Source organism: Bactrocera tryoni, chromosome 4 (assembly GCF_016617805.1).
Source record: "Bactrocera tryoni isolate S06 chromosome 4, CSIRO_BtryS06_freeze2, whole genome shotgun sequence".
NCBI classification, from domain to species: domain Eukaryota; kingdom Metazoa; phylum Arthropoda; class Insecta; order Diptera; family Tephritidae; genus Bactrocera; species Bactrocera tryoni.
The window spans coordinates 45,738,530-45,765,361 of record NC_052502.1 but is presented as its reverse complement, the minus strand read 5'-3'; the positions used below and the strand labels follow the sequence as shown (position 1 = coordinate 45,765,361).

At 36.2% G+C, this 26,832-nt stretch overlaps 2 protein-coding genes across 2 annotated transcripts in view; one reads left to right on the top strand and one right to left on the bottom strand.

Moving 5' to 3' along the window:
* LOC120776175 (tumor necrosis factor receptor superfamily member wengen) overlaps positions 1–6,579 on the top strand; it is a 65,880-nt gene extending 59,301 nt beyond the window's left edge. The window contains exon 5 of the mRNA XM_040106788.1: positions 4,894–6,579. Coding sequence (XP_039962722.1) covers positions 4,894–4,982 — 89 coding nt within the window. The 3' untranslated portion in view covers positions 4,983–6,579. The remainder of the gene's footprint in view (positions 1–4,893) is intronic.
* Positions 6,580–17,584: 11,005 nt separating this feature from the next.
* LOC120774573 lies at positions 17,585–18,122 on the bottom strand. Its single transcript, XM_040104306.1, has 3 exons — positions 18,040–18,122; positions 17,810–17,977; positions 17,585–17,743 (listed from the first exon to the last, which is right to left on the bottom strand). Exons 1-3 carry the CDS (start codon positions 18,085–18,087, stop codon positions 17,585–17,587), a joined length of 375 nt encoding a protein of 124 aa, XP_039960240.1. The 5' UTR covers positions 18,088–18,122.
* Between the last annotated feature and the right edge of the window lie 8,710 nt (positions 18,123–26,832).

Sequence of the window (26,832 nt, the reverse complement as noted above, 5' to 3'; positions counted from 1 at the left end):
ATATGTACATAGATCAGTAAAGCTCACAGAACTTTTGGACTTAAGGCGAATTTGTGTCTGAAACAACGCTAAGAGCATTTAAAAAAGTGATGAAAACGCAGAAACTAAAAGTAAGGGTTTTCAATATTTCATTCTAAAACCTTCTTCAATAAATTAAGAAGGCAACAAGGTAAATATCTCGTGTCTAAAACCGATTTTATTTATGCTTATTTTGAAAATCTCAAATAAAAGTACGAATAAAGTTCGAATTTATCGATCGTACAAACGATAATTGTGCAACATATGGTTTTCAAAAATGTAAAGGTCGACACACATATTTGTGCGGTAAACAGGTAGTTTACAGTTATGCCGCTCTCTCTCGCCTTCAGCATGACTTAGAGTGGATACAAAAGTAATTTACACGCCACTTGAGTATGACAATGAAAAACGACTGAAGTGCTTGACTCTTGACTTCTATTTTTTCGACTATCCCTTGGGCGCTATGCAGTTTAACCAATGAGATTCGGATTATTTCAAGCAGAGTACATAGTTTTTGGTTTTTTGTTTGCTTGTACCATGACCGTTTAAGAGGCAGGCGTGTATGAAGTGCGAGTAAAATCGTTTGTCGAAATTAATTGTTTCTGCTGTTTATTTTATGAGTGACATTAGTTACAGAATACCCGCTGTTTCGCATTTGACATCCTTTCTGGTATGTCTATTGTCTCAAATTGTTATTGTAATGCTGAAGAGTGTGCACTTTCTTTATGTGAGTGCCTCATACGAGGCATGTGTTGGGTACAAGCACGAGCTACGCCTGCAATTTGAGAAGACGAAGGTGGCGACATGGAAAGTGTGAAAATTTGCATAGAAATTTGTGTCGAACAGGAATTTTTTTGAAAAAGTATTAAAAAAGTGTTCAAAAATCAAAAGTCAAGCAACTTTTTACGGCTCAAATACATATATTAAAGGAATGTATAAATAAATATCGACGTGGTATTGAGTGACAATTATGAAGTGTGGCTGCCATACGAGACGCGTCGCCAGACACATCCATTTATGCGCCACAACTGACTGGGCGGCGAGAGCTACTCATAAGCGGCGCAAGCTTACTTTTTCAGCCTATTTATATTTGCTTGGCTCTATTTTTTCCCGTTCACTCAGCCACAGTGCGATTGAATGTTATTCGAAATACAAAAAAAATATTAAAAAATCTTTCAGTAAATATGAAAAGAAAAGCATTGGTAAACTGCTTTCCGACAATATTGTAAAGAGTTTCGTAATTTATTTCCAGCGTGCGCAAATAAATACGCTGATGAACCCTCCTCTTCGAGGCGCAAGTGTGAATATGAATAACTCTTACGTGTGATTTATTGAAATGTTGACGCGCCAACATGTTAATGAAAAGTATTTTTAATACGCAAACAAAAAATGGAAAACAATATGCTATGAAAGTTATGAAAAGAAGAACAAAAGAAATTAAAAACTCTTGGCATAAGTGCGGCATGTCTTCCGCCCCGAAATAATCAGCTGTGTAATCCTGTGGTCTGCGTTAATTGTCCGCGAATCGTTAGCGCATTTCTTCTTTCATTGTTCTTGCCATAATTTGCTTCCCCAAAAATTTAATTTCGTCAGAAGCCAATTTATTTGGTTGCCGATCACGTGCGATCCATTCTGACAGACGTGCCACAAATAAGAGTCAAGAAGTAATGCAGTTTTTTCATTTGTTGCATAAATAATTCTGTTTTGGTTTGACATTTTTATTTTTTGTTTTATAGTCTTGCGTATTTATAACACCACAATTCGTGGTCTTCTTCGACCATCTTGCAATTGAACATTAAAATTCTTTGTTGCACCTTTCTGTACTAAAACTGGTGACAGTCATATGTCACTTGAGTTTGACAATTGTGAAGCGTTGAAATTTGCAGTGGTTCAAGTGTCAAATTTGCCATGTTTTATAGTTTGGAGCAAATTTTGAAAGGGTGTCATTCTTTCAACCAAAAACTGTTTTTTTTTTATTGTGATATGATTAGAGACAACCGTTGCTACTTGAAAGCTTAAATTTTACATTTTTTCTAGCAGAAAATGAATTATTTTTTAAAAAAATTTCGCAAAGGAAATTGTTGGTTTTTTTAATGGTCTCGGACATTTTCCCTGTTAAAGATTGTTGTTTGAAGGTCCTTATTGCGAGTAGAAAAGTAATTTCTCAGTCTTGGTTTTAAGCAAAACATTCGAAGAAATTCTTAAAGTTTGATGGCGTTTCTATAATGATTCTGGGTAAGTGTTTTCGTTAATAATAAATTCCATATTCTTATTAGTATTACTACTACTTTTCTCATCAAAATATTTAAAGATTTTGAGTTAGAGGAATCAGCAAATGGGATTTATTATTATCGAAAAAACTTAACAGAGCTTGCTCGGCTGCCAAAAAAAAAAAAAAATTCATTCATCACAGGGAATGCCTTTTTAGCATTTGGTTTCTCTATATAGTCTATATATAAATTTTAAATGACGGACAGTGTTTACTGTCTATTTTTCATTGGCTTCTCTGACCCTTTATGCTGACAATAATACTTCTAAATTTCAATAATAATCTATGAAACCTTCGACCACAACTTTGTTAAGGGATTAGACCAATCTAGAGTGCTCAAAAAGGCCTAACTTTAATAATTTTTTCTGAGAGTAGGGTTAAAGTTATTGAATATCTCTTTTTCATACATAAATATAAATGTATTTGACTGTATTGTGATACAAAATGGTAATATCCGCCAATAGCTGGAATATACTTTTTCAAGAAGGTCACTACTGGCGACGGTGATTCTAGGAACTCGAGCTATATGAAAAAATTAAAAATAGCAAGTAAGGAAGGCTTAAGGTAGGGTGGAACCGAACATTTTATAGTCTATACTCTTGCATCTAACAAGAATAAAAGCCAGGGAAATACCTTAAGATGTAAAACCTCAAACAGATGATCGGAATCCAAGCAATTTTTTATATAACTACATATGTATAATAATCCAACTCAAACACTGACCGACATATTCGAAGTAAGGTCTACCATGAATATGTCATATACCAAAATGAAACTAAAATGTTTCCTGAGATTCATCAACGTACCTCACATACCATTACCAATCATATGGGGTAAACTCACTCAGATGTTATACAAGGTGCGTTTCAAAGTAAACAGGACTTTTTGAATCTAGCGCCCCCTGGTGGCGCCATCTATATGTCGACTGGTCTTTATCGATTGTCCAGTGAGAATTTCATGACATTTCATTGATTGTCCAGTGAAGTTGTTGCGTTTTAAGTGTCAGTATGTTTGTGTTATCGGTGCGAAAATGAGCTTCCAACGAAGAGCCAATATTAAATTTTGTTTGAAAATTGGTAAAACTTTTACCAAAACGTTTCAATTGTTGATGTATATGGCGATGATTGCCTATCCCGTAGCAGAGTTTCAACGTTTTCAAAGTGGTCGTGAGGACATAAATGAGGATCAACATGTGGGCCAATCAAAATCCATGATCACGGGAAATTCCATCGAAACTGTGCGTGAATTCATCAAAAATCAAACGAAATCATTATTGAAATTCTTGGAAGTGGAATTGAACATCTCCAAAACATCGATTTATTGCATTTTGACCGAACATTTGGGCTTACGAAAGGTGTGTGCACGGTTTGTTCGGTACAAATTGACTGACGACCAAAAATTGCTCAGAATCCAACATTCGATTCGACGCTTGTGACCGTTCATTTGACCAAAAATCACATTTTAACCACTAACGACTCCCCGTATTTACCTGATATGGCACTGTGCGACTTCTTCCTTTTCGGAAAAATGCATTTGCCCATGAAAGGAAAGCGTTATACAAACGTGGAGGCCATTCAAAAGGCTTGCACCGGCATACTGGCGGCCATACCGGCCAACGGGCTAAAACACTCGTTCGACATGCTTTTGGACCGTGCAAAAGGCTGTATTGAAGCAGAAGGAAACTATTTTGAATAAAATATATTGATTTTGCCGAAAAAACCATTTGTTCTGTTTTTTTTTTGAAGTCCTGTTTACTTTGGAAAGCACCTAGTATGCTTGTTATATTGGGTCTAAGTCAAATTTTCGCCCAATTTTTTATATTTTCGGCACAAAGATACATGGAGATGAGTAAAACAAGCTCTCTAATTTTCATTAGGATAGCTCATATATTGGCCGATATACGCGGTATAAAGTCATTCGGAAGTTTGAAAATCTTTCTACACACACAGAGTGTGGGGGCTTAGTGAAGCATTGACCTGATTCAACCCATTTTTAGTACATAGAGAAACTATTATCAGGAAAAGATTCTCTCTGAATTTCAACTGTATATGTCATACGATTTGGACAATTATGACCAAAAGTGGCATACTCTAAAGGCAATACTCGTGATTTGTGTGCTGCAAAGCGAAAGAATCAAATGGAATTTAAAATTGTGTTATATGGGAGGTAGGCGTGGTTTTAGCCCGATTTTGCCCACTTTCACACTGGGACAAAGGAATGAGAAAAGAATGCCATGGAATTTAGTCGAAATCGCTCGATCGGGCCCCGAGATATGGGATTTTACCTAAAGGTGCCACTCTCATCGACCAATTTTTACACCGGCTCCCATAAATACCTCTTATACCATCTCTGATCTAACATTTTATGACATATTAGATTTGTCGTAAGCAAATTTGGTTATTGTAGCTTAAGTGGTTTTGGAGATTAAAACAATTAGAAGGCAAGTCCACGCCTATTTTTTCAATATTTTTTGCCACAGGTGTCTCTTACTACAGCGATTGCTTGTATCAAATTAGAGTTTTATATCTTAAGTATATCTAACTTATATCTTAATTTAGTTATGGTACTTTATCTAACCTCTCTTTCTACTCTCCATCTCCTCGTAGAAAAACCGGCAAAACATCATGAACGGCGTATCTTAAAAACATTACAACCGGGTAATGTTTATATTGAGGAAAATGGCTCGAAAGGATGAGGCAGACACGCTGCAACTATAAGTTCTTGCAACAATGTGGCGAACGTTAGCATTTAGCATTGGAAATAAGAAAATGAAGTCAACGCAAACACTTTTTTAGTGGGACGAAATATTCAAATAACGTAATTATATGTTGAGTGAAAGTAACAACGTGAATACCACTTAATTAAAATGAAAACAAAACGATGTTTAACAAGTAATTAAAGCAACAAACAAACCGTAAAAAATGTGACTTTAACTACTTATCTAGATGCTATAAATGGAAGTATAATTTGGCATGCGCTATAAAAAACTATAAAAATCAAAAGAAAATGGAATGGAAAATATAAAAGCAATAAAAATAAAGTCACCATAATTTCCGCTATTTTTTATATTTTAATGTACAAATATTCGTATATAATCATAGTGTATAGCATTCGTACAATACCCTGTGAGAAATTTTGAGCATAACGGGAATTATAATTTTTTTTACGGGATTTTTGTGTGTTTGCAAACAAATATTGTATATTAGCGAGAGAAATAGTTCCAAGGTATATATTTAATATTAAGACATTAATTTTCAAATTATTCTTGTTAATTTTGAGTAATAATGTTGGTTTAAGGTAAAATGTGACACTTACCCGTGGATTTCCAAAACCTTTTTTAGTTAATTTTGTATTTTTTTTCAATACTTTGTTAGTTTTTAATATTTTTCCTTTACTAATAACCAAACTAAATATTATTGCTGCTCTGCGCCCCAGTGGTCCAGCAGCAAACTACAGAAAGCTAACGGAGCTTTTACCTGTTCTCATACGGCAGCTATTGAAATTGAGCTGCCTGTCCTAGCAAGCTCATCAGCCCTGCGGTTTCCTACAATCTCCATGTGGCCAGGCACCCAAACCAATCTAATCCTAAAGTAACTTGAGCATAGAGATAAGGAGTTTAGACAACCCCTCCCCAACCAGTCTTGAGCATACAATCAGCGCACAGCAAGGTTAATATCGGTGCCCTACTAACAGAGTGGATAGTCGCCATTCTGAAGAAGGCTACACTCTGGGCCACCAGATCTACTGCTATCTTTATGGCAGCAACCTCCACCTGGAAGACGCTGCAGTGGTCAGGAAGCCTATAACTTGAGTTGCTGTTCGCAGATAAATTAATTGGGGGAAAAATATATGTGCTTCCCACGTTTGAAGCAACTTTTTACTTAAAATTCGTCTTAAAAAATTTGAAATTTAAGCAAAAGTTAGCTTAAAAAATTTTCAGTGAAAAGCTACTAATCTAAAACGCAGTGTTGTATTTCGCATTTCTCAATTCGTTTCTCGCAGGGTGTGCTTGTATAACAGCAACTACGTGTACATATACAATTAAAGTGTGAACATTTTGAATTTTATGGCTTATATAACGGAACTATGTACTCGTTTATTCACAAAAGTAGCGAACACATGTACATATATACATATATGCATGACATTAATGTACATATGTATGTACAAGTTATGGTATATTTGTGGTTAGAATATTTTGCTCTACTAATATTTACCCACATTCTTTGTTGTTGACTTGTTGTAAAAATATTATTGTGTAATTAACAGTAAAAAACAAATATTTTTTCTAAATTGGCTATAAAAAAATAAAATGAAAAAATATTGAAATAAATTGCAACAATAAAATTTATGGAAAAAAATGGTAAAATCAAAAATAAATAGTAATAGCAATTAAAAGAAAAAATAAGATAATAAAAAAAATTAAATTGAATATAAAAGCATAAGTACAATAAAAAATAAAAAATAAAAACTAAACTTGCTATTTTTTATTAAAGGCTATAAATATGGTTTAACACACATATACATATACTATGTAGGTATGTAAAAAAATTTAAAAATACTGTAAATAATTAATATTAATATATATATATAACTGTATCATTACGCTAACATTAAAATTTATTTTTTTTTATATAAAAATAACCATATTTATATTGATAGCTCAAAATTAATTTTCGTATAATTTTTACTTAATGTAAATACTATTGTTTATATTGTTTAAAATATAGCAAAATGAAACTAAGTATATCACAAACATATCCAGTAACAGTAATTTATGCTACGCAGTGCATAGTGCTTTATAATTTTACTTCCAACAAAAAAAAAACAGACAAAAAGAAGAACAAAAAAATTAAAATATTAAAAAATAAAAAAAAATAAATAAAAAATTAATAAAAATAATAAAATAATTAAAAAATAAATTACGATCTAATAATTAAAAAATGAATTAAAATAATTAAAACAAAAAGAAAAATAAAACTAATTTAATACTTTAAACTAAAAAATAACAATAACAAAATGCTAGTACTGTCAACAATACTTCCACTCGTACTCCTGCATTTGTGTATTTGAAAACAATGAAAAAAATTCTTATAAATTATTTTAGTTTTAAGTTTAAATACTGATTTGATCGTTAAACGATTTTTCTTTCAACTTTTTTTTAATTTTATTTTCATTTTTTATCTGCTAAAATACGATTATGTAACTACATGTTATATTCATACATACATATTTTCGTGTGTTTTTCTATTTGTATATCGAAATACTTATTTAAGTTAGTGTTGTTGCATTGTATTGAAACATACAGACGTATCTACTTATATAAATTATATATATTCTTATATATTTGTTTGGTCAATTGTATTTATGTATGAAAAATAACTGTATGTGTACATATGTTTGCGCGTATCTATCTATGTATGTCTACATATGTTATTGTTAGTTGTAAGAGCGGGTAATTAATAATGGTCAAAGGCATAAAGTGTGTAATAAAATATATTTTGAAACAAAAAAAAATGCACTGTTTTATTTTATTTGAAAGCTACAAATCGCGCAGCGCAAGGCAGTGATTGATTTGAAAAACACTCAAATCCATTCGAACTTCCTAACACCAAATAGGTTAGGTTATGTTAGGTCCTTTGTGAAGCCAGATGAGAAACTCCATTGGCTAGATACAAGGTGACTTCCAAAGTAAATATGACTTTTTGAATCTAGCGCCCTCTGGTGGCGCCATCTATATGTCGACTTGTGAGTTAGAATCGGCTATCTTTATCGATTGTCCAGTGAGAATTTCATGACATTTTATCGATTGGAAGTGAAGTTATTGCGTTTTAAGTGTGAGTATGTTTATGTTATCGGTGCGAAAATGAGCTTCGAACAAAGAGCCAACATTAAATTTTGTTTTAAAATTGGTAAAACTTTTACCGAAAAGTTTCAATTGATCAAACAAGCTTATGGCGATGATTGCCTATCCCGTAGCAGAGTGCACGAGTGGTTTCAACGTTTGGAAAGTGGTCGTGAGGGCATAAATGACGATCAACATGTGGCCCAATCAAAATCTGTGATCATCGGAAATTCTATCGAAACCGTGCGTGAGTTCATCAAAAATCAGCCGAAATCATCATTGAAATTCATGGAAACGAAATTGAACATCTCCAAAACATCGATTTATCACATTTCGACCGAACATTTGGGCTTACGAAAAGTTTGTGCACGGTTTGTTCCGCACAAATTAACTGACGATCAAAAATTGTTCAGAATCCAACATTGACCAAAAATCACATTCTAACCATTAACAACTCCCCGTGTTCACTTGATGTGGCACCGGCATACTGGCGGCCATACCGGTCAACGAGCTAAGACACTCGTTCGACATGCTTTAGGACCGTGCAAAAAGCTGTATTGAAGCAGAAGAAGACTATTTTGAATAAAATAAATTCATTTGCCGAAAAACCATTTGTTCTGTTTGTTTTTAAGTCCAGTTTACTTTGAAACGCACCTTGTATTAGCTATCGGCAAAGCGCCCTGAATCTATCACTAATCTGCTAAGGTGTTTTATGTCTTTTTGCTATATCACCTGGATGTCTATTTGTATGAGATCCGAAGTGTTTTTGTCTTGTTCTGGCAAAAACGGGATTTTCGAGCAGAAAGTCTTAAGATGTTTCCATCTCATCTTATTCCAAACGGCTGATGCAGCTGACATCTGTCTTCAATCTTACTGGAAGAATGCCGATGTGACAGTGTACAGCTAAAAGCATTGAAAGGTGAGTTTTGCTAAGAGCGAAAAGCTCCCTAGACCTCATCTGATTTACCACAGGCCATAAGGACCTTGCCACTGCACAACTGGTGGTAGTTGATCAGCGCTTGCCGAGCTGGTTTGAGGTCCAGCGGTTCAGTAGCAAACCAGAGGAAGCCACGGTGCTCCTATTCGTTCCCATTCTGCAGTTACTGAGACTGAGGTACCTGTTCAAGCAAGCTCATTAACCAATCTAATTCTAAAGTAATTTGATACTAGAAATATGAAATCTTCGAAGGTATATGATCAGAAAAATGACAGCCAGAACTAGGTTCGGCGGTCTTGTAATCCAAGTATCGTGGAATGAAATTGAAATGTGCGAGGATTTCAGAGTGCTCAGTCTCGCAGTCATCTAAGTACCCAGAATTTCTAAGCCTGAAAGCAGTTTTAGAGACCACCTTCCGGCTATGTCCTACGATCTATGTGCAGCATGGTGTTTAGAGCTCTGATTGGTGTGGTTCGTAGTGCACCACAGATACTGATGAGAGCAGCTCGATAAACTGTCGGCAACTCTGTAGTCTTTTCCAACGCCGTCAACAATACAAAAATTCCGTAGAACATTATAGGCTTTACTATGGTTTCATAAATCCAACAAACAACCTTTGGTGAGAGTTTCCTTCTTTTGGCTTTCCTTGAGCTTCCACAAGAGTGTCCAGTCTAGAATGAGCCCATGATACTTAACGCTATCACCAGGCCAAAGACACATTCCCCTTCTTTGTGGTAGATGCGCCTCTGTAATTTTGTACTTTCTAGTGAATAAAACCAGTACGGTTCGGTAGTGTTTATGGAGTTGTCATTTTTAGCAGCCTAGTTGCATACGATGCTAAGGTAAACTTCCTCAAGCTTTTCCAAAAGATCATTAAGAACCTTGATCCAGAGAAGTGGCAAGATTTCGAGCCAGCGATTTTTAAGGCGAAGTTAAAAAAATCTGAACAATCGGTGGAAAGAGAGAAGTGTGACATAGTTGCCCAATATGGCAAATTTATACAAATGATCAATACAATATCAAAATCTACCTAAGTTTTAAATTTCATTCGGATATCTCAAAAACTGACAAACAAATTTTTATGATCCCTTAAGAACTTTGTCTTAAAGATCACTGGCTCGAAACCGGTTTTCGGATAATGTCAGAGTGGAAGTGAAAAACGTATCGTATCGCTTCTCGATTCAACTGTGATATCAACCTTAGATCCATAGCCACTTAAGGGGTTATTCTGGTCTAGAAATTTAAAAAAATCGAAATTTTTTTTTTATATTTTCAAGGTTTAACTATTCAAGAATATGTGTACAGAAGGATTTTTCAAAATTGAAATTATTTTCAGAGATATAGGCATTTTTCTGACCCGGCATCCAAACTGGTTCGGCCGGAACTAATCGAACAAATACTTTACGCGAAGCTTTCAACGCGTTTTTCTCAAAACTGACTTTTTTGGAACGATACCCACGATTTCTCACGTTCTACTGGACCAATTTACTTAAAATTTTTATAAAGTCTTCTTTATAGGCTTGTCTATAGTTGGAACTAGCCCCATTCCCAATTTTTATTTTTATTATTTTTAAAAAATTCGAAATAGTCAAAAAAATTGATCCAAAAAAACTTTTTTTGAGGCAGGCGCCATTTTGTGAAAAAAAATGTTCCCACTTTTCCATAGTTCCGGCCATTGCGACATTATTCTATATTAATAATCTTTTTTTTTTTTTGGTTTCAGATAACTAGGAGGGTCGAAATCATAGGTATGGTCACGTGGACTCTTCTAAAATTAACAAATAACTAATAAAAAAATGGATGGTAAAAATATTAATTGCCTTTTTTACGACACTTTAAAAATTACTTGAAATTCATGCTTCTAGACCAGAATAGCCCTTTAAACAAAGTTGTTCGGAACGATTCTAAAACCTTTCGTTCTAATGTACCCTTGTATATATGATACATAATAGACTCTCCCAGGAGAACCCTTTACCGTAATAAATATATAACTGACGGAATGAATAAAATCCATGCGTAAATCACCGCTTTAAGGTAAGGCTTTGTTTATTAGCTGCTATGACAATAAGTTACTGTCAACTCATTAAAAAATCATTCAAGTCAAGGCGGAATACCTACCGCATATTTTCTATATTTTCTATAAATCGCGCAATTACATCACTACCCAACACAATTCAATGCCTAGGCCATGCGAGCGCCAGGCCGATGTGACAGTAGCGCTACGCTCGGCGCGTATGGACCCAGCCAAGGCGTTCGGCGCGACACGACAAGCAGTCAATTGGCATTCAATTGCCAGCACACATTTACATGCAATCGCGAGTATCCATCGCATAAAATTTCGATGAAGCCACAAATCACAGCACCGTTACAGCTGCCACAAATGGCACCGGGTAGTCTCCAAAGGAGGAGGTACCAACAAAAACAACACGGTTAATAATAATAATAAATACAACAAATGAAAATACGAAAATAAATAGCAGGCAACTGCAATAATAAACAACAATAACAAAAATAAGTACAACAACAACAAGATAGGACGACAAACTACGAGCAACAGTTGCAATCGTAGCGTAGTTTTTTTGTTGTTGTTGCTGTGTTTGGTTGTGGTGGCTGCGATGCAGCGAAGCAAAGCCAAAGAAATTAAAATTTCAAAAGTGTGCTTCAGCGACTATTCGCAAATTGCACACACTTCAATGGCGAGGAAATTGAATTTAATGCAAAATTCATTTTAATAATACGAGACAGCTGAGGGGATGCATAAGGAAGTAAAAAAACTACAATCTCCGATGCAATTGCACGAGCATCTGCATTTACGGCTAAGTATAAGTATATGCAGCACGTCAGCAGCCACGTCTGTTGCATTCCTAATTTCTGTGGCAAATTTTGCATGACAAAAATGAGGCGAATTGCCTCCAAAGTGTCTCCGCTGCGAAACTCGGCAGCAATCGGCAACGGTGGGCACTACTTTACCTCCTTCAATCTATTGCATGTGTGACAACTTTTTTGCTGATTTCCTAGGGAACGCATTCGGTTGGCATTCATGCTGCGGGCTTCTGCTCTCCGGCGGACTCGCACTTAACATTGAAATATCTGCCATTGCTGTGGCCGAGTTTCTTCTTTATTTTCTAATTTCATTGAAGCTTCTGTGGGCTGATTAAACAACAAAGCGTTGATTCTGTCATTTGGCCATGAAATTTGCACATCTCAATAGTGTGTTATGAATAAAGAGCGCCTATTTGAAATTTTCTTAAGTCGGAAAAAGGTTGTTTGACTGTAAGAGAGGAAAACTTTTCCAAGAGGAAAATAAATATTTGTGCGTAGCGTTTCTGTGTTTTAACATTTTTTTATAAATATCGGTAAATAAACTTGAGGAAAGTCATATTTCATTTTAATCTCAATTGAGGAGGTATTCTGATCTAGAAGCATGAATTTCAGGTAATTTTTAAAGTGTCGTAAAAAAAGGCAATTAATATTTTTACTATCCACTTTTTTATTAGTTATTTGTTAATTTTAGAAGAGTACAGAAAAAAATTAAAAACTAAAAAAGGTAAAAAATTATGTGCTCACGAAGTGGGGGGTCTCTAAAAATTTCCACGTGACCATACCCATGATTTCAACCCTACTAGTTATCTGAAACCAAAAAAAAAAAAGATTATTAATCTAGAATAATGTGGGAACAATTTTTTTCACAAAATGGCGACTGCCTGAAAAAAGTTTTTTTTGGATCACTTTTTCTGACTATTTCCAATTTTTTTAAAAATAATAAAAATAAAAATTTGGGGATGGGGCTAGTTCCAACCATAGACAAGCCTATAAAGAAGACTCTATAAAAATTTCAAGTAAATCGGTCAAGTGGAACCTGAGAAATCGTGGGTATCGTTCCGAAAAAGTCAGTTTTGAGAAAAACACGTTTAAAGTTTCGCGTAAAGTCTTTTGTTCGATTAGTTCCGGCCGAACCAGTTTGGATGCCGGGTCAGAAAAATGCCTATATCTACGAAAATAATTCAAATTTTGAAAAATCCTCTTCTACACATATTCTTGAATAGTTAAACTTTGAAAATATAAAAAAAGAAATCGATTTTTTTAAATTTCTAGACCAGAATACCCCCTGAAGTGCTTTAGTCAATACTTCTAAGCTATTAGTTAATGCGATTCTAAAACCTGGTTCAGGATCATTTAAATAGACAGGCGTACCTCAAATCACAGAAAACTATTCTAGATGTAGGGCCAAAATTAAAAAGGGATTAATATTACAAGAAGAACGGTGGACTTACGATTGGAAATTACCAAAAAGTATTCTGAAATGCCGCCAAGTTTTTGGAAAAACGTAATTGCTGTGATGAGAGAAAATAACATAATAATAAACGGACCTAGATTTGCACCGTTATAAGAAAAACTCGTTCTCTCAATTGTATTAAGGTAACTCACTCAATTGTATTAAGTTAACTCACATATTGGCCGATATATCCAAAAGTCATCCGAACGTTCGAAAATCTTCTTATTAGATATGTGGGGGCTAAGGGAAGTATTAACCAGATTCAGCCCATTGGTAGCACATATACTATCATAATAGAAATCTCTCTCCATTTCAATTTTAAATCTGGCATATTGACCGATATTTTCAAAAGTCATTTATCCATAGGGTCCACATATTCGGTAGCTAGGCGCTTGAACAGTTTTTGTTGGATTTAAACAATTTTAGACCATAATATAAAATACTTTAAAGGCATTATTCGTGTAAAGTTTTATCTCGTTTATATTAATGCTTCTGCTTTTAGACACACAAAAGGAAAGAATCAGATAGAATTTAACATTGTTTTATATAGGAAGTAGGCGTGGCTGTAGTTTTCGCCCAATGTCAGGAGAGTGTCATATACCAAATTTTGTTCAAATCGGTTCGGCGGGTCACGAGATATGTGTTCTCACCTAAACAAGGGTGGTTCAACCCTCTCGTCCAATTTAACCCTGGCTCGGTTTTAAAATTTAGTGTTTCTGGCATATTTTAACGTATTATTTTTAAAGTACTGTTATATTAAAAGTGAGCGGTTTTAGCATCCGATTTCATCCGTTTTTCAACCGTCTGTAGAAGTTCTTATAATATTTGCAGTAGGCGAATTTGGTCATTGAAGCTTAAATGGTTCAAGAGATATGATAATTAAATTCATTCATTCAATAATTTTTCAAATTTGTTTGCCCACATCTCCTTGCTACTGCGATCTTCTGCACCAAATTAGAGATTTATATTTTAACGGTCAATGGCAATTTGTGGGCGTGGCAATGGTCCGATTACGCCCATCTACGAACTCGTAATTGTAATAAGGAATCCGCGTACCAAGTTACATCAAGATATCCACATGTTTACTGAAGTTACAGCTTGCACGGGCCGACGGTCAGACAGTCACACGAATTTTAACTCGTCTCATCATTCTGATCATTTATATATCTATATATCTATATATCTATATATTTATATATCTATATCTATGTCGTTTAGTTTTAAGTAATAGATACAACCGTTAGATGAACAAAACTATTTTACTGTGTAGCAACTGGTTGCAAAGGTTTAAATATGAAAGACAGTGAAAAAGTTTTGCAAGAGAGTCATTAAAGTCTTCAAATTAAGTGCAACCAAAGAACCATAAGGTTTGCAGGTGGAAATGTTTTAGCTTAGGGTTTCTTTAGCTACAGTGGTTTTTCAAATCTGGTCGAAGTCAACTTCAACGAGAGTCATACGTACAGGTAAGGAATACACATTTAGACTCCATAACGCAAAAAAAGCATACAACTTATTTTTATATACCAGCAGGACAATGATCTCAATCAGACAGAGCGGGTTTTGAAAGAATATTTCGATTAAAGTAGATAGAGTTTCTACCATGGTCTTCCCAAAGCTCTGAATTAAATCCTATTGAGACTTAATGGCAATATTTTTATGTCAAGCTCGAACGATTTTCTTGCCGTTTTTAATGGATTGAAGAAGACCTGGAAAAACATACCACAATCTCTTCTAACTCTAAATATGGACAACACAGCAACTCTGGATATATTAGCGATATTTTATGCTACTACACTTGACCAGATTAGGACCTTATTCATGTTGAATGTGCTCTTGTTTTTAAGATAATTACAAATCAATGTTTTGATAAATATCGGATTGTTAGTAATAAAAATATGCGATCTTGATTAGAGTTTCGCGCATGTAAACGTCACGCGTTCTTCTCTCCTCCTCAGGCTCTTTACCGAAAACATGCGAAAAATTATGCGGAAGATTTTAAGATTTTACTAAATCTCAAAAGTGGAGATATCAAAAGTCTACAAGCTTTCCTGTACTACTTAATGGAAATTTAGTTTCGTTTCGTTGGGCTCTTGAAGAATCCCAAGAAGATCTGACGTTTTCGACCCAAATTTCTGCGATTAGGCCCAACTTGATGTCATTTAAGAACTGTCATTTCTGCAAGAAAAACAGCGGTTCGATGGTATTTATGGGCCGCTAGAATCATCGGTACATATTTTTTCAAAAATAATGCTGGTGAGAACGTAAACGTCAATGTTGACTGTTATGGCGCAATGATAACCGACTATTTGATACCTGAAATTGAAGCTCCGCGAATTTTGATTTCAACAATACGGCACCCACACATCGCTTCAATTAATTAATGGATTTATTGAGAGAATACTTCGCTGAACAGATAATTTTACGTTTTGGGCCGGCCACCAAGATCATGCGAAATCGCACCATTCGACTTTTTCCTGTGTGGATATGTAAAATCTAAAGTCTATGCGGAGAATCTCGTTTCGATTCAAGCCAAAAAAAAAAAACAAAAAAAAAAACAACTACGTTTTTGCCAAAATGTTACAACTAAGCGAAAAAACATCAAGATAAGGAAAAAATTTAAAAGGTCATAAAAAAAACTGACACATACGAACGCCAAACCCTTTGAAGGTTTTACTATACTGCCCTAGTACCATCACCCTGACTTGGAATTTCTCACCCCCCAGACAATAATCCCAAAAATGTTCCACAGTGTAATATTCACAATATAAACGGCAAAGAATGTTCCTTCGAATGATAATAAACATTCCCCATTAAAGTTGATTCTCGAAATTATTACCCTTGACGAGCAAATTTGAGTATTGAGTTTGGGTTTTGCAATACAGAAATTAATGGAAAATTAAAATATTTAAAAACAATTAAAATGCTTACTTCTGTTTTAAAAGGAATGTGCATATTAACAAAAATTAGTTAAATTAAAAAAAAAGGAGTTCGATCATGTTCAGTGAGTACGTTTTCTTGAAATGAAGAGGACTGAACACACCGATTTTTTTTATATACGCGATTGAAAGAAAAGGCATCTTGCTTGTCGTACACATATTTCTTTTTTTCAATATTTTCGATTAAATTGTATAAAACATTCATCGTCCTCCATCTTATAAATTAAAATCGCTTGTAGGACACTATTAAAAAATAATCCACGTATGCACACCAGAGACAAAGGAACAGTAGAAACAATGGACTTCAGGCGGCGAATTTCCCCGGAGATGGTGGTGACAGTCTCATTGGTCGAAAATGTGATGGCCACCATTTTCTGAGATACACAAGGTGTGATCTACATCGCAGACAACAAAAGAGAGCAAAATCAAAAGCTCCGTCAGTATTGGAAAAAACCTCTGCGATCCGTATGGTACCAAACGAGGTTTCAGACAAGGCGGCTTCCTATCGTGCGACTTCTTCAGTTTACTGCTGGAGAAAATAATTCAAGCTACAAGGCACAATCTTCTATAAGAGTGTACAGTCATAACTTCATCTAACTTGGTACCAGTGTTAACACCAACAACAATGTCAGACTTGAAATTCCACGAGATAAAACTTTTTCCAACAGGTGACTAGGCAATTGAGAAGTAAAGTTCTCCCTCGACGAACAAAGGACCAAACTCTATAAGTCACACAATATTCCCGTCCTACTATATGCAGAGGCATGGACGATGAAGACATCTGATGAGTCGGCGTTACGAGTTTTCGAGAGAAAGGTGCTGCGGAATATTTATGGTCTCTTTGTGCATTAGCAAAGGCGAATACCGCAATCAATGAAACGATGAGCTGTACTAGATAAACGACGACATGACATACTTAGTTCGGTGAATTAAGAGACCGAAGAAAGCAGAGGAACCGAAGTAGTAGCCACTGAAGAAAGCAGAAGAAGAGGAAGACCCTCACTCCGTTGAAGAGATCAGGTGAGAAGGACCTGGCTGCGCTTGGTATCTCGAATTGCTGTTGTTAAATCAGCTATAACCGCATAAGCGGAGTCAACGCTATTAAAGAAGAAGAAGAAGATTTACATCGACTACTGCAAAAGAACAAAACTACTGTGTTGCAGGTCTCCAGAAAATGTATATTTAGACGGGTTAAAGAAGTGGAACATCAATTAATCCGCAGCATCACTTTTTGTGTACACAATTTTTTAATTAAAATTTTTTTTTGAATTTTCCATACAACATCAAGCACTTTTCAATATATTTATTTGCTCTTCAAGTCTAATAAGAACTGAACGCCAACCTCGGCTCTCCAAGCATTTAATGTGGCCACGCGCAACTTGAACATGTAGGTACCCCCAGGTAGAGGCAGCAGCCGAAACATACTATCATTCATTACGAAGCCCTTCACAATGAGGTCATGCTGTATGCCAAGCAAACAAAAATAGTGAAATTTAATTTCAATTATTTTCATCATAACTGTACTTACATTATAAGGGCAAGTATGATTTATGTTTGAAGTCCTTTTTATGGCATCAAAGAATATCTTTACAAATGGCATACGCGTTGGATTCTTCATAAATTTGCAATAATCATACGTTTGGTTATACAAAAATGGTTGGAAGGAATTAGTTCTGTGCCAGAGGCTTAAATTTATCTGAAATTTGTTAATTTGTTCGTTGTTAAATTTGAAACCTAAACAACAACTGTTTTACTCACACTGATATTATTCACTGGCAGTTGATAGGCCCGCACATGTATATCCATTGAGATTTCGTTTCGGCGCGGCACAAATAGGCGACATCGCTGGAAATCGGAATAATTCTTATCCAAAGATGTGCAATAAATATTTGTTATTTTTGTGGCCGAATCGACAAAGAAGTTTTGCCACCGTCCCGTAAAAAGTGTATAAATCACAAAAATCAATGAAAAGCGCAACATTTTACACATTGTACACGCAAAGGAGGCGCTTGCTGATTAAACGACAGAAAAGCTCATTCGAATAATTGAGAGGTTAAAAAGCTTTTATATGCGTGCTTAATAATTAGTATACTATATATAGTAATTGTAGTTTGGTAATCGAACAATTTGTTATAAATTATGAAATGCCGATTACGGTTATTGGTAAATATTAGGCCGATCTTCTCGCGCAAAGGGCGAAAGACTAGCTATGATTTGTAAGTAAAGCTGGTCCAGTATCACCGAGGAAACTTATACTACCCTGAACAGAGTATATGTATGTATAATATACTATATATGTACATACATTATATGTACAACACATCAATGATCAGCATGACGAGCTGAGTTGCTACTAAAAGCGCGATAAATCAATAACTAATTACCCCAAAGACATTAAGGGGCTATTCCGGTCTAGAAGCATAAATTTCAGGTAATTTTTAAAGTGTCGTAAAAAAAGGCAATTAATATTTTTACTATCCACTTTATTATTAGTTATTTGTTAATTTTAGAAGAGTACAGAAAAAAAGTTAAAAAACAAAAAAAAAGTAAAAAATTTCAAAAATTATGAGCTGACGAAGTGGAGGGTCTCTAAAAATTTCCACGTGACCATACCCATGATTTCAACCCTCCTAGTTATCTGAAGCCAAAAAAAAGATTATTAATCTAGAATAATGTCGCAATGGCCGGAACTACCGAAAAAACAGTTTTTTTGGATCACTTTTTCTGACTATTTCGAATTTAAAAGAAAAAACTAAAAATAAAAATTTGAGGATGGGGCTAGTTCCAACCATAGACAAGTCTATAAAGAAAACTCTATAAAATTTTCAAGTAAATCGGTCCAGTAGAACCTGAGAAATCGTGGGTATCGTTCCGAAAAAGTCAGTTTTGAAAAGAACGCGTTTAAAGTTTAGGAGACAATTCTAGTGAACACAGACGCCACGTCACAAAATCGGCTGTATCTCCGAAAATAAGTCGAATTTTGAAAAATCTTTCCTAGGTCATATTTTTGAAAGTCTAAACTTAATAAAAAAAAATCGATTTTTTTAAAATCCTAGACAAGAATACCTCCTTAAATCTCACCACCGAGATAGTATGAGAGGCCCTTATGAGAACCAAAAATTGTTTAAGTCCCATAAAAACTGTTCAAGCCCCTAGGTACCGGATATTTAGACCCCGGTACCTATAGTTGACTTTTGATCGAAAATGTCGGTCAATGTATGATATATATAACTGAAATTAATGGATAATCCTTCTTTTAAAATGGTATGTCAAAAATAGGTTTCATAGGACTAATAATTCCCTTAGCTCCCTTATACCTAATATAAAGATTTTCGCTGGAGAAAATAATTCGAGCTGCATAACATAATCGAACAGGTACAATCTTTTATAAGAGTGTAAAACTTCTGGCGTACGCCGATGATATTGACATCAACTGCCTCAACAACCGAGCCGTTAGTTATGCTTTCTACAGACTGGATAAGGAAGCGAAACAGATGACTCTGGTAGTGAACTAGAGCAAGACGAAATATCTCCTGTCATCAATCAAACAGTCGTCGCACTCGCGACTTGGCTCCCACGTCACTGTTGACAGTCATAACATCGAAATCGTTGCTAACTTCGTCTAACTTTGTACTAACATTAACACCAACAACGTCAGCGTCGAAACGCTCTTGCCAACAGGTGCTACTTCGGACCGAGTAGGCAATTGAGAAATAAAGTCCTCTCTCGACGACCAAAAATCAAACTCTACAAGTCACAGGCTTGGACGCTGACAACGTCTGATAAGTCGGAGTTACGAGTTTTCGAGAGAAATGTTCTGCGGAAAATCTATGGAAAGGAAAGGAATAAGGACTGCGGTTATGACCACGCCAATAAAGAATAATAATATATTACCTAACGTTAACCGGTTTAGCCCATCCTGTTTGATTAAAATATATGCATGAAAATAATTTTAGGATTCGATTCCATCGACTGTTGAAAGGCAGGAATAAAGGTTTTAATAAGTAGTCTAGATGGCGACGTAAGGATGTCAAAAAATTCTATTGAGTTGGAGAAAAAGTGGTCAATTTTATTATGACTCTTCATCGAATAAATGAAAAATATTTATAATACTGTTTTACCGGAGCTTTGAACCCAGAAAAGCCACATGCGTAACTCGTTCGCCCACAGCGCCAAATGATTAATCATGTATACAAAAGTGTAAAACACTACGAACATAATTGAACCGAAACTAAAACGCGCTGCAATTACTGGAATTGCTTTCCAATATACAGAAGTAAATATGTGCAAACAAACCACATAAATAAAACTAAATAAATGTGAATAAATAAACACGATCCAAACGGTTTTGTGCCAGGTTTGAATACGAAATGTTACAATAAATTATCCACATTATCTACTTTAAAGTCAAGCGGACTAATGGAAATCAGTAGCGTAAAGTACCGAATTTCATTAGCTAATTTAAACCCATCAACTATTGTAATGAGGTAACTCACAATGTGATCAATATTAGTGGTAAATGGTCTTAACCTACCAGTAGTGACTAAATATTTAACATGGCAGCAATATTAACACCAACAACAATGTCAGCCACGAAAATCAATGCAGAATCACTCTTGCTAACAGGTTATTTTTCGGACACTCACGTCGAACAAAGACCACACTCTGTAAGACACTCATTCTTCCCGGCCTACTATGTGGACGATGACAACATCTGATGAATCGACGTTACGAGTTTTCGATAGAAAGTTCTGAAAGATTTATGTTTTTTTAGTTCAGCGAATTAAGGGACGGCGGCTACGCTGGCTAGGTCATGTCATCCTTATGGATGAAAACACTCTAGCTTAGAAAGTATTCAACACAATACCCGCCGGAGAAAGCAGAGGAAAAGGAAGACCTCCACTCCGTTGGAGAGCTCAGGTGGAGAAGGACCTGGCTGCGCTTGGTATTTCGAATTGGCGCCAAATTGCGAAAAGGAGAAACGACTGGTACGCCAGTAAAACAGAAGAAGAATAACTAAAAATTATCAGATGGACCATAAAATATGTCATTTCACTGAAAGAAGAGTCCGAATTTATGAACGTTTAGATAGAAATTTCCTTAAAATATATGATAATAATAAGCAGGTGGGAACCAGTTTTGACTGAGGAAGTGTAAAATTTTTATAAACAAAGTAAGCTAGAATACCCTACACAAATAAAAAATTTGTATCAGCTATGTGTCTTAGTGGTCCGATCAGAACAATTTCTTTGAAACAGCTTTTTACGGGGGATAATTTATATAAATATTTTATGCGGTCTTCGAGGCTTCCTTCTTGGTGTTACAAACTTCTCAAGCTTAATACACCATGTTCAGGGTATACAAATATACATATGTATATGAATAAACAAATTGATAAAAATATGTTTTTCAAACCCTCTTTTTTCAGACTCTTTAAACGAGACAGAACTTCAAAAAAAAAAGACTAGTAAACGTCAAGGACGAAGAATTGACGAGTACCTGTCTAATACATGTATGGGTCTGGGTTATAGCCAAGTTAACAACAGCACGTCAGTTGGTTCTTATATTCGCAATTTGGCGCCAATTCCATATGCCAAATACAGCCAGGTCCTTCTCCACCTGATCTTTCCAACGGAGTGGAGGTCTTCGCCTTCCTCTGCTTCCTCTGGCAAGTACTGAGCCGAATACTCTCAGAGCTGGAGTGTTGTCATCCATAAGAACAACATTACCAAGCCAGTGTAGCCGCTGTCTCTTTGTTCGCTGATATCCGTCGTTGCGCAAAGGACCATAAATCTTTCGCAGAACATTTCTCTTGAAAACTCGTAACGTTGACTCATCAGATATTTTCTTCGCCCATGCCTCTGCACCATATAGCAGGAGGGGAATAATGAGTGACTTAGAGCATGGTCTTTGTTCGTCTTAAAAGGACTTTTCTTCTCAATTGCTTACTCAATCTGAAATAGCACTTATTTGACAGAGTTATTCTGCGTTGGATTTCGAGGTTGACATTGTTGTTGATGTTAATACTTGTTTCAAGATAGACGAAAGGGTAGAAAGGTAGAAGGGATAAAGTACGCCAACCCTGCTTGTCTAAAACTTCATGTCAGACTGTTAAGACTTATTCAGCTAAAGAGAACGATAGCTAGCAATAGACCAACAGCAGTAAATCTACATAACCGAAACGAGCCTGGAGTTTTATACGGCCAAAAATTATAACAACATAGTTGGGAAAGACGCTCAAAGTCATACAAATATTGACTGAAATATGAAGAATGGATAATAAACAGATTTGACGGAACTTAACTAATAGGCCCAACGTAGCTATAACCTAACTTCAACCCACTAAGAAGTATTTTATTAAAATTTATAATAAATTACACATTTCATTCAATCTAAACTGGGAACGACTGAACATTTTCGGCTGCCGTTATTCCTCTGTTTCCTCTTGCTGTTGCTGGCAATGCTAATTGTGCGCTGTCACATTGAAGATGATATATTGCACATGAGTGTACATATATGGTACAAACATACATACACATGAACTTGCATGTGTGGATGTGTTTGTAAACAAAGAGTAAATGCCTGCCAATGTATTTGCATGAGCTGCATGCAACAGATGCAAATTGGGAACTTGCAACATATTGGCACGGACTGAAGTTGAATTGCTTTGAGTTCAGAGTGGAAAGTAAAAATGTTTTTTGTAGTCAAGAGAATTCCGTCCGTCTATAAAGTCAACCATTAGCGACTGCGCTCGTGATGTCGCCGCGCACGTTGCACATGCTTGGTGCCAGTAGCGCTGGTGCCACGCCATGTCTCTGTACCGCTGAGTCGCAGTCGTCGCCGGCACAGCAGGCTTGTGGCATTGGCCGCAGGCGGCGGGTTTTGCTGTTGCCGGAGGCGTAGCAGTTGCTGCCACATGCCAAAGTCATTTAAATTATTTTTAACATCTCGCTTTTTCATCAGTTGTTTTTTCGCCTTTTTCCCTCACATACTCTTTTTCTAATTATACGTACGCTTGACTTTTCCGTTTCCTCTTGTTTTTCCACTGATTTTGTATACGCTCTAAAAAAATTGCTGTGGCACCAATGTAAATGGCACATTTTCCGAATGCAATTGACACGTGCTCGCATACTCCTACTCACTACACACACACACATACGTATACATACATAAAAAACATATGTATGTATGTGCACAGTTGCACCGATCTCGTGAGGCAAACATTTACAGGAAGCATGTGTTCACCGCGACTGCGCTTGAGACACGCTCAATGGGAAATCGAAATCGAAAGGGGCCAAAAGACACTGAAGATGTGTCGACGCCATTGCCGGGGGCACGTCTCATGGCTGCTCCAGATTGCTGATAGCGACGATCACAGCGTAAGCAGCAACGGCAAACGATAGAATGGATGTCCGTTCGGTGCCAAAGGAAATCATAGATCGCTTGTCGCGCCTGTGTTTGGAATATTTGAAGAGGGTCACACAGCTGTAGCAGTGCTTACACGTGGACACACACCATATTCAGGGCCGCAGATGTTGTATGTGTAACACGTTTATTTTGGAAACCGGAAGGAAGTGCAAGTGCTATTTAGTTTTTCTTGAAGTGCAGATCGGTGATTGGAATGAAGATGAGTGTTTGGCCTTTTATGTTCGCGGCCGATAAAAATCCACTCAAATTACATACATATATGTTATTATATTCGTGTAGTGCGATTACAACTGGCAGAAGTTGATGCTTATCGCTGTTACTTTTAAAAGCCGACTAGATTCACAAGAAAGTGAGTGTCTTTTGAATATTAGAATTCAATGAAATAATATGAAAAACACTAGGAAATTGGTTGAAGACTTAATTTTAATACGAAAACTGTATCAACCAACTAATACAGTTTACATTACAAGAACTCGAACGCGTTGAAATTTTGAGTTCAAATAATGTTTATATCAAAAACAAATCCAAGAAACGTCGCTAACAAATAAAGCAAAGAGCTTTCTAATTATCATTCATTACTTATGGGAGACAGATTCAATCGTTGTCGAACGCATTTTTATATCCTAGACCTTCCTATTACATAAGTGATACGCTGCATCGGCGTTTGACTTATAGGTTACGACCGTCACCTTCGTGAATCCATGGTCAATCTCTTCGCCACTTTAGTTTTTTGACCTTAGTTTTCGGTGTAGTGAATGGCTTCCTGGAGCTCTTTCCTTAGCTTATCCTTTGTTGACGGTTGTAGCAAGTAGGCTGCATGTCGCTCGATGCTAAAAAAAAATTATTCCCTGACAGATGCACTACCAGCAGCAACAATTTTTGCAGCTCCCGCACCTCCTCCCCCTCCCCTTGGCAGCCACACTTTGGCAGCAGGATTTGGTGTCGTTGCTTTCTGGGAGCCAGCCTTAGCTTGAACTTCCTTGTACCTGGATCAAGCTTCGCTCCTGTCCTTATACTAGTTGTTTTCGAGATCGTCACGAACGCTGCTCTTTTCTGGAAACAACTAGCTCCTTCCGACTTTTTTACAGGAGACCCAGACTTTTTTGAATTAGAGTTGTTATTATTACTTTGGCTTATATTTGGATCCACGTGTGTAGAGGAAGATATGTATGCTTCCACATAGTCCGCGCTACGCAAGTAAGGCGATCTTAGGCGTCAGGTATCCGTAAGCTCCATTCGAGACTCAGCCAGGTTGATCCTCGCTTTGATCCAGCCCTGTTTTACCTCTTACCACAGCAAGACTCCCTATTTGGATTTTGTGCTATTGAGGAGCAACGAATATGAAGTCTGAATTCAGCTAGATACCTCACTACTGCAAAAGAGGCGAACTATTGCTAGCCCGTCCATGTCTACTTTTTGATAATGTGGTATCAATTGGCAGTCTGCAGCCTCGGGGAGGGTTCAGCGGGAGATTTTGCCGACCGCTACTTCTCGACATATTCGGCTTTTTAAGTAAGGCTTTATAGAATTTTCATAGATGGTATGTAATAAAAAATCTATGAAAGTCCCATACAGCCTTACTTAAAAAGTCGAATATCTCGAGAAGTATTAATGAAAGCGATTTTGACCATGGACCTTTTTTGTAGCAAATAAAATTTTCTACAAGTTTGTCGTGTACATTTTTTCCATATCTCTTGTCATTTACGAGATATGTATATGCAAAAAATGTAAATTTCGTGGAAAAGTCAGGTTTTGAGCCCCGTACTACCTCACCGGTGTGAGTTACGACTTTGCTGCACTGGGCACTTTTGTAGAGTGAACAATTCTGAGAAAAATGCGTCTACAGTCAGATCGATGCCATAAAATACCTCTGATCTGTAGGAATTTAAAGATAAAAGCTTACGATTGTAGAGTATTTTCAATGGAAAATTTTTACATGCCTTGGTTCAGTTCTTAATGTTAATTTTAAGGGCTAAAATTTTCAGGGAATTTTTTGTAGGGTATTTCCAAGGAAATTTCGTGACGGGACTGAAAAAAATTAATAGTTCCAAAAAAAAACTCCTTAATGTACATACATATTAAAAAAACTCGATAGACAATTTGTAGTTGAGGTGCTAACTTCTTTTTGGCTTTATTTAACATTTTTGAGACATACAGCTTGTACAAGAACTGAAGCGGCTCGACCTTCCCAAGCGACATCGCTTCGCTCTAGGGGCTCTTGAAAAGTTCCAAGAAGATCCGAAGTTTTCGAGCCAAATTTTATTCTGCGATGAGGTAAATTTTTGGCTCGATGGGTATGTATGATGCCTGAAATTGAAACTTGTGATCTCGGCGTTATTTGGTTTCAACAGGACGTCGCCACTACCCACACATGGCATCAATCAATGGATTTATTGAAAGAACACTTTGGTGAGCAGATAATTTCACGTTTTGGTAAGGTCGATTGGTCACCAAGATCGTATAATATTACACCGTTAGACTTTTCCCTGAGGGGATATGTAAATTTTAAAGTCTATGTGGACAATCCCGCTTCGATCCAGAAGCAAAGCATCACACCAGTTACTAGTCGAAATGCTCGAACGTTTCATCGAAAATTGGGCTCAACGGATGAATCATCTGAGACGTAGCCACAGCCAACATTTGAAAGAGATAATCTTCAAAAAATAAATGCCAACAATGTTCATTCGGATGACAATAAACATTCTCCATTAAATTTGAAGTGTCTGTGTTTTTTCTTTAAAAAATTAGAGAACCTCGAAATGTATGACCCTTTGTCAGCACATATCAAGAGGAGACGGCGCAACCCTGCTTCTAAGTGTTGCTCTAAAAGTGATGACAGTACTAACGTATTAATTACCGATCCAAACAGGATTAGATCCTCGAAATAACAGTCCTTGGCCGAATTGGATCTGAGTCAAATGCGGTATTATAGAATTCCCTTTTGTGGGAACCGCTGCAAACTTTCTTTTGCACTGGCGGCCTTCAGCCTTGCTTCCAAAAAATAATCCAAGTCGGTTCAACACAGGGGTGTCCATAGTTTTTTTTAAGTACAGTTTTGAAAAAAACTTACTTTCCGCTCACGGAGTTCCCATCTTTGCGTCAAAATTAGACGATTAAAAAAAT